Source organism: Schistocerca americana, chromosome X (genome assembly GCF_021461395.2).
Source record: "Schistocerca americana isolate TAMUIC-IGC-003095 chromosome X, iqSchAmer2.1, whole genome shotgun sequence".
Lineage (NCBI taxonomy): Eukaryota > Metazoa > Arthropoda > Insecta > Orthoptera > Acrididae > Schistocerca > Schistocerca americana.
In genome coordinates this window covers 753,921,661-753,935,146 of record NC_060130.1, presented here as the reverse complement: position 1 = coordinate 753,935,146, position 13,486 = coordinate 753,921,661, and the positions used below count along the sequence as shown (strand labels likewise).

General features: G+C 37.6%; 1 protein-coding gene across 1 annotated transcript in view; it reads left to right on the top strand.

Moving 5' to 3' along the window:
- The window catches only part of LOC124556513 (oxysterol-binding protein-related protein 8), a 218,285-nt gene that overhangs the window by 187,526 nt on the left and 17,273 nt on the right, over positions 1-13,486 (top strand). Inside the window, exon 16 of the mRNA XM_047130467.1 lies at positions 10,892-10,996. Coding sequence (XP_046986423.1) covers positions 10,892-10,996 — 105 coding nt within the window. The remainder of the gene's footprint in view (positions 1-10,891; positions 10,997-13,486) is intronic.

The window sequence follows — 13,486 nt, the reverse complement described above, 5'->3', positions numbered from 1 at the left end:
TTTCCTTACTGCTGGTCAGTGGAACAGAAAGATGGTTTCTGTACAAAGAATGAGTGGTTGATAGTAAAAGACAAGAAACTGGGGTGCAAAAGTTGTAATAAACTTGAGTCACTGGGGACAGAAAGAGGTAAACAAGGAATAAATATTTAGCAACAGTGGCCAACAATTTCAGTATTGCACAAAACAAGCCAGATAACATCTCTCTGGAAGAAAATCTTTAAACACAAAGTAAGTTCAGCCCATAAAGCTGCTTTGAAAATACGGTGTGTTTCAAAAAGAATATACATATTTCAAATGCATATATTTATTACATACAACATGAAACTTCACTCATATATTTAGGAATCTCTCACATTTAGATTACAGATGTTAAATACGTTATCCACCAGTCACATGAACAACATCACATTGATACTTGAATTTCGCCCATACTCAGGTAAGCAAGTCAATTGCCACTGGTGTTACGGCAGTACAGATTCAGTTCTTCAACTCATCTAGGTTTTGTTGTATTGTCGTTGCATAGATGTTGTCCTTAGTGAAATCCCACAAGATGAAGTCACAGGGCACCAAATACTATGACAGTATAGGCCAGCTGAGAAGTGGTAAGTCACTAGCTGTTTGAGGACCAATCCAGCAGCTTGGTCGAGTTTTATTCACATATACAGGCACTTGGTGACTCCAGTGAGGAGGGTGCCCCATATTGTTGAGAAACGAATTTCAGACTTGTTCAGTCATGAAAACAACCTGTTTTTTAACATAGCAGGATACTGCTGACAGTTAACCGTGTTTCCATCAAAGAAGAATGAGGTGTAAAGAGATGTATGGGATATAGCACAAAATGCTTTGACTTTGGGTGAATTTCGTGCATGTTCAATGTGGGTTCTGTAGACCTCAAATTTGAATATTGTGTATGTTTACTTTCCCAGTTGCTTCATTGCTTTATCACTGAACACGACGGGTTGTGCAATAGTGTTATCATTCTCTATAGCATTCTGAAGCTCATCAGGAAATGCCACACATATGTGTTTCTCATGATGTAGAGCCTGTAACAGCTGTAACTTGTATGGCTTCATAACCAACTATTGTCTCAAAACAAACCAAATTATTGTTATAGGCAGTTGTAGCTCCAAACTGGCATGACGAGTAGATTTTGTAGGACTTAGTTGGAAAACAGTTTGAATTCGTGCAACATTTTCATCTGAACAAGAGGTCAGCCAGGAATCTTTCCTTTACATACACATCCTGTGTCTGCAAATTGACGATACCATTTTCGAATGTTCTATTCATTTGGAGGATCATTTGGTACCTCAGCCTGTAATGTCCTTGCACAGTAATCAATTGGCAAACTCGAGAACACAAAAAGATTTCTACTTCGGAGCAGCAATTTTGCTATATGTTCCGGTAACCAAGCAAACAGAAGACATCCGACATCTGGGAGCAATGAATGTAAACTGGACAATGTATTCGTTCCTCCAATAATCGAACCATGACGCAGCAATAGATAGTTTTGACAACATAATAGATTTTTTAAAATGCCCTGTATGATCTGCAGAAGTGAAGACTCCTGTCAGTGTTATGGCACTGAAGAATGATACATCAGTAACAGCTAATGTTTTCAGACTGTATACAAAGTTGCTAGAAGGAGTCAACTATTAAATGATTTTTAGTCGGGAATTTATGTTCAGAAATGGAGGAGTGGACATGAATCATATTCTTCATTCTAGGTTTGTATCTTTCAACATAATAAGTCATACTGCTCCACAAATGAAACCCAGAGTCATCAAAAATACACTGAAGCACCAAAGAAACTGGTGTAGGCATGCATATTCAAATACAGAGATATGTAAACAGGCAGAATACGGCGCCACAGTCGGCAATGCCTATATAAGACGACAAGCATCTGGCACTGTTGTTAGTTCAGTTACTGCTGCTACAATGGCAGGTTATTAAGATTTAAGTGAGCTTGAACATGGTGTTATACTCGGCGCATGAGCGATGCAACACAGCATCTCCGAGGTAGCAATGAAGTGGAGATTTTCCCGTCTGACCATTTTACGAGTGTACCACGAATATCAGGAATCCAGTAAAACATCAAATCTCCGACATTGCTGCGGCTGGAGAAAGATCCAGCAAGAACAGGACCAATGACAACTGAAGAGAATTGTTCAACGTGACAGAAGTGCAACATTTCTGTAAATTGTTGCAGATTTCAGTGCTGGGCCATCAACAAGTGTCAGCATATGAATCATTCAACAAAACATCATCGATATGGGCTTTCGGAGCCAAAGGCCCACTCGTGTACCCTTGATGACTACATGACGCTAAGATTTATGCCTTGCCTGGGCCCGTCAACACCGACATTGGACTCTTGATGACCAGAAACATGTTGCCTGGTCGGACGAGTCTCATTTTAAATTCAATCGAACGGATGGATGTGTACGGGTATGGAGACAACCTCGTGAGTCCCTGGATCCTGCATGTCAGCAGAGGACTGTTCAAGCTGGTGGAGGCTCTGTAATGGTGTGGGGCTTGGGCAGTTGGAGTGATATGGGACCCCCGATGCATCTAGATATGACTCTGAGAGGTGACACATTTTTAAGCATCCTGTCTGATCACCTGCATCCATTCATGTCCACTGTGCATTCCAACAGACTTGGCAATTCCAGCAGGACAATGCAACACCCCACACATCCAGAATTGCTACAGAGTGGCTCCAGAAACACTCTTCTGAGTTTAAACACTTCCACTGGCCACCAAACTCCGCAGACATGAACATTATTGAGCATATCTGGGATGCCTTGCAACATGCCGTTCAGAGATGTCCACCCTTGTACTTTTACGCATTGATGGACAGCCCTGCAGGATTCATGTTGTCAGTTCCCTCCAGCACTACTTCAGACATTAGTTGAGTCCATGCCACGTCATGTTGTGGCACTTCTGTGTGCTCGCAGGGGCCCTACCCCATATTAGGCAGGTGTACCAGTTTCTTTGGCTCTTCAGTGTATAATCTAATCACATAACAAAATTTCCTTGATACTTGATGAAAGTTCAATATTCAGCCAATTGCTAACATTGGTTATTTATTCTCAGTGATACCTGATATGATGAGCCAAATAATATTTTCCCAGATTTCATTGAAATATAATGCATGACAACTGAATGGATATTCAATGCTGTAATGAATAATTAAAGACTAGGGGTTTTCACCAAGAAGTTTTGAATGAAAGTCTCATTTCTGTTGCCACTTATGGCATGACAGTAATGTTGGTGGAAAGAAAGGTGCTGTTTCATTGCTGAAAGAAGCTTTTCCACAAATTTTAAGTTGGCATAGTGCCAGCTGTAAGCTAGAGGTATTTGGTGACCTTATAAGAAAGGTTTCCCTTCATAAATCAATCATTTTAAATCTTTCCTGGGAAAGTTTTGCGCCATCTACCACCAGTTACCTGAAAATGCCAGAGAATTACAAAGATGTGCAGAACAACTCGATAGTTTGCCTCTAGCTTTAGAAGTATTTCAGCAGTTTGGAGAAATTATGTAGCACTAGTTTCACATTTTACTAGTGCTAAGAGTGATATGTCCAGAGATAACACTGATAGGAAAATATATGAACGTCTTCTAGAGAAATTCACTAATATTGATTTTATGTTGGATCTTGGTTTAATGTATGACACACTACAAGAATTGCCTTACCTTAGTTACGAACAGTAGGCTTATCATATCATTCCTCATACAGCCACCAAAAAGATAAAAACACAACAGAAGAGTATTTCAATAGAGAAATGTAAATAGAGGTCAAAATTACCATGAAGGCCTCAAAGCAAAGGAACAATTACAGATCAAGTGGATTTCTCTTCGGAAAGGAAATATTTTAGGTGTACTGCTAGGCCTAGTTTTCTTGTCCCAGCAGCATTTTATGAAAGGTTATGCAGGCAAATCAAAGATACACTTTTAAATGATGAATATGATATTTGTCCATGCACTAAAGTAATGGATCCTTTTTGACAATCCTCCAGTAACTTTAGACAAGGAAGTTTTTTTTTTTTTTTTTTTTTTTTAAAAAAATGTCAAAGATCCAGATTTCTTGAGAGAAAAGTGATCAGAGGATTTCGAGAGTTCTTAGAAGAAAATAAATGCCCAGATTCTCTATTGCCTGTGATAAACACAACTAAGTGCATACCAATATCCAACAGTGAATGTGAGAGGTTTTCACTCTTAAACCTCCTTATGTGAAAATCTGGTTCCTGAAAGGAAGATACCAGGCTACAGACAGTAAAAGTAAGGAGCAAAAACAGGAGAAATGTGATATTGATGTTCTGATGCTGATTTGGAACCTGTTTTAAACAGCCAGTTTCATGTTCAAGGTACCTCTTTTAACCGTAATCCTAGATATTATATACAAATTATTTGTACACATTAAAAGTATGGTATAATTTCTTATAGCAATAATTTGGAAACGTTAGGCATTGGCAAAGGGTTACTCTGAGCACCACTTGTCCTTTTCTCATAAAATCAGCACTGAATATTAAGGTACTTAATGGCCAAATGTGACTCAGCAGATAAAACTAATTGTAATTTCATTTCATCTTGGAGGATATTGGAAAGGCTTAATAATAATGCCTTTAAGATAGAGTCTGCACACAACAACTTGTCTCCTGATACAATTGCTCATCAGCTGTTGCTTAACTAAAAAGTGGAGGGTCACATAAATAGATCAAAACCAGGAGGACAAATAGGCATGGAGACTATACACACTCCACTCTTTACATCACCATAGAGTAACCTGAAAAAGTTTACAATGAATTTAGAGGTTAATGAAATAAACATTTCAAGCTCAAACCTAAATCATTACTTCTATATGTATTCCCATTTTAAAATCATCCCACACAGCTAAAAAACACTTCAAACATGTCACTGAAGATCTCTTAGAGTTGTTTTTTACACTTACTTTGATAATTCAAGGTCACAGTGGGAAGCGTCCACTGCCACATTCCCAGTGCGATGCAGCATGCAGTCTCACTGTGTGACACAATTGTACCGTTGTTGGAAAAATTTGTAATCGGGCCTGAATAAACTCGTTTCATCTTGGTACTAATGAAATAGCTTAAGATAAAGCTCACCAGTCTCACCTTGACTGACAAGGTAAGAATGAACAGGTCATCAGTTCTGTACTGCTGTCATCTCTGAAGGAGTTCCAAATTCGTACTACTAAACCAAAAATGTGCACTTCTTCCGGTCTCCACATAACACCAAACTAGCACCCTCCAATTTCATCAGAAAGTGTGGCTGACAAGGATAACATATCATAAGCTGCTCTCTAACACAGTTGAAACTTCAGTTAGTAAAAGAAGTATGATAATAGACGAATACCTGTTGTTTCTTACATGCCAACACTCAATAGTTTCTGATGACAGTCAGATCTTTGATGCCACTTCACCAGTTCGCATGTGCATGACACGAAATCAAATGAGTCTGTAGCGTAGTGGTTAAGAACACAGTTTCAAATTTTTTGTGCTACATATTGAAATCCATTCTTATATTACTTCTTTTTCTTTTGTTGTCGTGGAAGTATGTTACATCAATGACATTGATATTTTTTGTGACTTCAAGAAATAGAATGGGATTAGTGACAAAACAATAAGCATTTCAATTCTCATTAAAATAGATTTTGCTATCACAAATGTTACATTATCTTATGTAATTAACTTTAATTGAAAATGAAAACATGTAAATTAAAGTATTTCAATTTTTTCATTTTTTTTTTTTTTACTTTTATACTTCAGGAGAACCAGCACATTCCCTAGGGTGATATATGTTATGAAAGCATTCAAAGCATAAAAATTAAGAGCACCAAGAACAACCTATGAAGACACATGGCACAGTAACATTTTGTAGTTTGAACATCATTAGGGAAAGCGACCTCATTAACATTGCTAAATGCCTCGTGATCTGGCAATAATTTCATGACATATCAAGCATATCAAAGCATTTTAACAATTGCATCATTTATACTTGTGATTTCCATTTGCTGTGCGATGAGCACTTGGCACATCTGTAATGGGCAAATGTAAAACTTTCATCATTCAGTAAATAAATTTGATAATCACACAACTCAATACTTTACAGATATGGCTCCATTTTTACGTAAGGTCACAAAACTTGTCCAAAACCTGTTGCTAGGTATCTTTAGTGAGCTTTCCAGATTTTTTGGCTGCTGCATACACATTATGATGCTGTTCCATTCATTGGTTTACTTCTTGGTGGACTTGAGGACCAAATTTGGCACTGACCTCTTGAAGACAAACAAAAATAGGTGATAACAGTTTTCCAGAAAGTGTTAATCCATACTGGGCAGTGTACAAGTGCACAAGCTCACATGTACTGAACAGTTGTCACATTTGAGGACACAAGTGACAAGTGAAGGACCTCTAGATAAATATGATTGATTGATGTTACAGAAATAGCTGTCATCCAATTGAAACAAAGAAATGTATCGTCAGATTTTGGACAAAGTTTTGCTACCTTGAGCTGCTTCCTTACATTATTGACCCATGGGACGTTCAAAGCTATCCCTCTTTATACAATGACCTGGTTTTTGATGAACTTGGAACATTAACACATCCATTAAAAAGTAATTCTGTTAGCATATGCCACTCTGTCAAGCCAACTATATATAGTTTTACCGACAGGTTAAGAATTACATTCGCCCTTTTGCAGAAGTGCCCTATTCTCATCATACAACAAACAGAAATTACAAGTAGAAGTGATGCAACTGATAAAATACACACATGGATCTGTAATCAACTGCGTGGTCCAGCTATTGAGCAAATACTTTGATATGCTTTATTTACTGTAAAATTATTACCAGATTATGAAGTATTTAGCAACGTCAAGGAGGTTGCTTTTCCTAATAACACCCACACTGAAAAAATGTTATTGTGGCATATGTGCCTTCACACATTCCTTCTGGTGCGCTGAATTTTTATGCTTTCATTCTTTTACGATAGATATCACCCTGCAGAATACACTGGTTCTCTTGAAGTATAAAAGTAAAAAGCATAGCAAAAAATGATATACTAGAATTTATGTTTTTCATTTTCAATTACTGTTAGTTTCATAAGGTCATATAAGATTTGTGATGATAAAATCTAGTTCTAATAATATTTGAAATGCTTATTTATTTTCACCATAATCCCTTTCTGTTTCTTGATGCCACAAAAATATTGACTATGTAATGAAAAAATTTGAAACTGTGCTCTTAGTCATTATGCTACCTACACACTTGGTTTAATACTGCATGTGTGGGAACTTATGAAGTACTATCAGAACTCTGAGTGTCAGTTTCTTGGAAATTATTGAATGTTGGCACATAAGACAAACCAGGTTCCTTTCGTTTTCACTCTTCTTGCACCAACCAAAGTTTCAACCAAGCCAGAGTGTGACCTATGGCAATTTCCCTTGTTAGCTGTGCTCCCTGGTGAAACTGCATGGTGTTAGTCAGGCATTACATGAAGAGTGGAAAAGGTGCATGTTTCCTGTTCAGTAGCCCAAATTTGGAACTTATCTGAAGGTAATCAGAGTGCTACAGAGATGACATTGGTACACAACTTGACTTCGTTAGTGGCAAGGTGAAGGGAGTTGATCTGAGCTAACTAAAACTTTTTAAATAATGAGTATAATTGCATCATATAGTGAGATCGCATGCTGTATTGGTCAAGGACTGTGCTGAGTGGCAGATACTTACCACTGTGACTACAAATTATCATAGCAAGTGTGTAAAATGAATCAATGCAATCTTCATTGACACTTATTTGGCATTTGTTAGCTGTGTAGGGGCAGTTTCAAAGTGGGAATATTTATGAAAGCAGTGATGTAAGTTAATCTGGAAATGTTTAATTTATGTCATTAACCTCATTTCACCTGAATTTGTTGCCTTGCCAATGTTCAGTTTTTTTTTTTTTTCCCCCCCCACTGTCGTGTCAAGAATGTAGTGTCTAGTCTCAATGTCTATTTGTCCGTCTGGTTTTTGCCCTGTTTATGTGACCCTCAGCTTGTAGTTGAGGAAGTTCTGATGAGTAATTGTACCAGGGGACAAGACAATGTACACAGGATCTATCTTAAAATCATTATTAAGCCTTTCCAGTAGTCTCCAAGATCAAATAAAACTATAATTAGCATTTTCCACCGGTTCAGCTGCAAGTACAATAACATTCAATATACCAATCTGTTTTAACAATTACACTTCCTTAATTCTCTTATGAAGGGTGTAACAGCATACAGACATCATTTGTGTTAACAAGGAAATAAATTATGAGCAAGATGTGCCAACAGTGAGGTTCTGCATAGAAATTCTGCATAAGTTGCCTGAAATAGAAAAGCTTATTGATCAGGCACTTTTCACATTTATTGATCAATTACCACAACCACATCTATTGGAATCATCATGAGTAGAGGACACTTTTTGTCCCTTTAGTTTTTATAAAATAAATGACACTTTTACTTAAAAATGACATATTTGAGATGTTACTTCGGCACTATTTGTTCCTTGTTTCACATTCTCATCACAACAGATTCTCCTTTCATGTTATCAGAAGCTGGTACTGAACTTGCATTGCAACCATTAACTTGTTTAACTTTCTTCGTATGCCTGAGTTCCATTTTTTGGTCTTTGTGAAAGATTTCCTGGCACAGTTTGCTTTTCTGATTTGAAACTTCACGTTATTCACAGCTTATGAAATTTCATTTAAGTATTGCCGTTTTGTAATCAGTGTTATGTAGATCTTTCATTTGTGTTTTTGTGTTGTTGTATGATGCTGTTTTTGTGTGACTGTGTAATGAATGTAAACACCGGCTGTTTCGAAGCCGAAAGTGTTATCCTGCTAATTTGTGGCAATTTGGTATACTCTGTTTTATTGAAAAAGACCTTTTCATAACATTATCATGATAAGTTGTAATTCATTTGTGTTAGTACAGTGCATACTAAATAGCATTTTTTCATTAGTTTATTGAACACAACATACAAACATAAGAGAGAAATTAATCAGCATGAATACAGTCTCTCATATAATCTAACATAGTCTGACAATGCTTGGACAGTTTAGACTTTGCGCTTGTAGACAATATGTTGGCAGCACATCATCTCCATTTGTGTCATGTGGTAAAAGAGACAGTAGAGCTGTTCAGTTCAGCGTAACAATAAGGTGAGGGATCTCGCAAGTTTTTTCACCAACTGTACACTTTTTTTAGGGGAGAGAAAAATGCTATATAACAAAAATGTCACAAGTGCGCCATTTACCTACTTGGGGTCCATGGAGATGACGATGCTAGTGATGAATGGAATTTTAGATACACAACTGGCATCTGCATCCTAATGATTATCTAACATGCTCAAAACAACCAGGTGTTTCACAAACAATATTTGCAGCTTTAACAAAATAGGCAACCAGCTCTCCTGGGGTTTCAGTGTCTCTCACATCAAATACCTCATCTCTGTCCCCCACACCCCCTCACAAAAGAAATCCATAGGAGTGAGGACAGGAGAATGTGGTGTCCATGGTACTGGCCCACCCCTCCCAGTCCAACAATTGCAGAAAATATTGTCTGAATATTCTGTGACAACAATGGCAAAGTGTGATTGGGTCACTGTGATGCTGGAGCCATAATCATTGCTTGACTGCTAGCAAGGCATTTGCCAAAATTTCTGGTATTACTTCACTTCTATCAAGCATGTTAGGCAGAAGATACCAATCGGATAGGTGTGAACAATACCAGCTCTCACATTTATGGTAAATCTCTGTTGGTTGTGGAAAACACAAGTTGCCTTAGGATTTTCCAAATCCCAGATATGGGTATTGTGGTTGGTGATTATTCCTTCCCTTGTGAAAGCATCCATGTCAGCAAATGAAACACACATGGAAGCGAGGGATGTTTTAATTTGGTGTTGATACCATTGGCAGAATTTTTAACAGTTCTCACATTACAAGGTCTATCAGTTTTCTGTCGGTGTCGTCTAAGGGATATCCTATCTCACGAAGACAGCCATCAAATCTTTGAGATGTGATGTGATGCGATTTGGTCAAGTCCTTAAACTGATTCTACATACAGGTGCCTTGCTGCTAGACTGTGGTATCGTGCCTCCCCATAAATGAAATGCATCTCACCTAATACTATTGGAGTCTAATTAGTCATCAAGAATCTATTAACATGAATAGAAACTATCATGTAAACACAATATAAAATAAACACTGACAGTGGAACTCCAGACACTACTAGCAATAATGGAAACTTACACTTTCTAGCAAGAAGACTTAATTGTAGTGCAGATCAGGTTCCAGTGTCAACCTTTTGGATACACAGCAGCCAAAATTACTGTGAACATTGGCTTAGGGGAGGTCCAGCATCAAGTCCTTCAAACCCCTGCACCTCTGACATTTGTCACATAGCAAAAATATTTCTTTTTATCTCTCCTAATAGTTTTACTAATTTGTATTTGTGGTTTTTTCGCACAATGTATACACAAGGTGTCTCAGGTGGAAAGGTCCATCTTCAGAGATGTAACAGTAACAGTCATTCGAACTGAAGAAGTCTAGTAAAAATGCATATATCAAGAGCTATGAGCACTTTTTCAGTAGAGGAGTGTGTTTCGCAGTAGCGAAGACGAACAAGAGCTCATAGCTCTTAGGGTATACATTTCAGAGCACATGATTCATAAGACTGTTTTGCTTTGAATGATTGTTCCTGTCCTATTCTTGAATATTGACCATTCCTTCTGGGACACCCTGAATAACTGTGGGCAAATCCTAGTTTCCACACACCAAATTCAGTGAGTTGTTTATAATCTAATTTAACAGGTCATTTCAAAAAAAGGCCTTATCTCTCTGCATTTATTTTATAGGTTGCCGCTACAGAAGAGAAGACGGTTTTGGAAGAAGCACAGAGGGCTGCAGCAAAGGAACGTAAGATAAAGGGTATTGAATGGATACCAAAACATTTTGAGCAGGTGGGACATAAGATAAAGAACTTTTAACAACTTGGCATTTGTAACCGTGTTATACCTGAGTTTCATTTTTGTGAGGATTAGTTAATAAGTAATTACAGCGTTGTTACAGTTTCTGAATGGGGGTGACACTGCAAGGTGGGACAAATTTGTCACACACTTCTGAATATAATTGTCAACAGTATTTTTGTCTATTATATTCCATAATATTTCAGATGTGCATGTGGGATAGCATTATTTCTTCTTTCAATTGTTTGGCTGATATCCTTACTGCCATCTTCTACTTAGCAGCAGATGAACAACTTTGTGCTGTTAGCTCAAATGTAACATGGATGTAGGTAAAGTTGTGCAATTTTAGAATACTTGTCTTTGAAGAATGACCTGTAAGTGTCACAGGAAGTTAAGAAAATATTTGTTATATAATCTCTTACACATTGAATTTAATCCTTCAGGTGTGGAAACACAACATATGTCAGTCTTTTTTTATATTGTGTATATAGTACTGACTGTCCAGAGATCTTGAAGGCTAGAGTTGTGGGGGCACAGATTTCTACCCAACAAGCCTGTGATTCCTGCACTGGTGTGTACAGACCATGGGCTAGCCCTCATGGCCGAGTGAGCTTTCAAGCAGAATGGATCCCAGCACACCAGAGACAGTGGACACCACTGGCAGGCTTGGCTATTAATGTTTCAAGGTGGCTTGTATCCATTTGCAACATCCGAAAACTCACAAGGGGAAAATATGACTTTGATGATGATTACTAAGTGATTCCTATGGATGAGTCATTAATCCTCAAATTGTTGTTACAAAAAAATTCATCCTATGAGAATGCAATGCTTTTATTTTTGGCAACATACACAAGATTTGTGCTATTTGAAAATGAAGAAATATAACTAGAAGAATCTATTCAGAGTAAAGATATGCAGTAATTGTTATTGTCACACACACACACACACACACACACACACACACACACACACATACACACACACACACACTTCTAATGATAAAAAACCTATAACTGGCTAGAGGTAAAAAAGGTAAACTGGCACTACAGTAAAGAATGGAAGCTCTGATATTCTTGGAAACAAGTGCCAACCTGCCAATGCCTGGTAACTAAAATAACAATAAAGGAGACCCGGTTTTGTAGATAAATACAGAACAGCAGAGTGGCTCAGTGAGTAACCTTGGTGTGCAGCCTGGTGGGCTGAGGAACCAACTGACTGGCAAGGCACTTCGGTCTGGCCAGGTTGCACCCAGCTGTGCTGTCCAGCAAGCCAGCTGGTCTCATCTGTGTCTTGTATGTTACAGGCTGCAAGACACAGGCTGGGCAGGCTAAAACTTGCACCATGCGTAACTCTATTGACAACAATACTGATAAGTCCTTAGCAAAGGTTGGGGTTTAGACTGCGCACTAAATGTCCATACTAATGAGTATTTGTATCTTGACACTGTTCTGAACTTCACAGTAGGGGTTTCTGATATAGAATATTTTATCGGGTTGGCTTTTCATCAGTTAACCGGTCCTTAACCATACTTGATAAAAGGCTAGTGTAACCATCTGGAGTTGGATCACCTTTAATAGAACAACATTATAAATTAAGCAGTTAAAATTGATGGAATCTAGGATGAGTATATGAACAGAGGCTTAAATATCAATCAAATGAATATCATAAAGTTTCATCAAAGAGTTATGAATTTTTGATGAATGAATAATGGCAGTCATGTTGATTTTTGACTGTACCATCAAGACATTCTTTTTTGAGGTCATAATGAGAGGAGGATGATGTCAATGTTCAGTACTGCTGACCATTTTAGCAGCATCACTGGCATGCATAGTTCACAAGTAACATCTGGTATTGCCAGGAATTGTTGTAATACTCCATAACAACCCTACAGCCCACGCTGTATTTTGTAGTTCATAGTGCACATATCAGTATGTTGATTTCTATTCATGTATATTTGATTTTCATGCACAGTTAGCTCCTGGCTGTAGACTGAGATTGATTATAAATTGAAAAGTGCATTGTAGTAATTTTGAAACCCACATACTTTATTTCCAATGCTCAAGTTTTATTGTTATTTGCAATATGGTTGTTGTAACTTAAAAATAGCAAGTTTTATGTTGATGAGGTGTGATCTTGTGACTTTTTTAAACTTGTGTAGAGAGATGTGAGTCTTACTGTAGCTCTGTTAAGGTGTGTTAGCACGTTTCTCTTGTGAATGTTTCTATAAGTGAAGGTATCACAGTTACCAGCTAGATACAGTCAGTTAAGTGTAAATATGTTAACCTGTGGACCACATTGTTTTTTCACACACTAGTGGCACTTAATGATGATTTCTTTAGTCTTCAGAAAGCTTTTGAAATACTTGTTGATAAAATATAGATAATCATCTCCACAAATAATGCTGACATAGACAGCTTTCTTATTTAGTCTTTATAACTGCCAGTTCAGAGGCACTTTGTTGGCTCAGGTATTTCAGCAAAATAA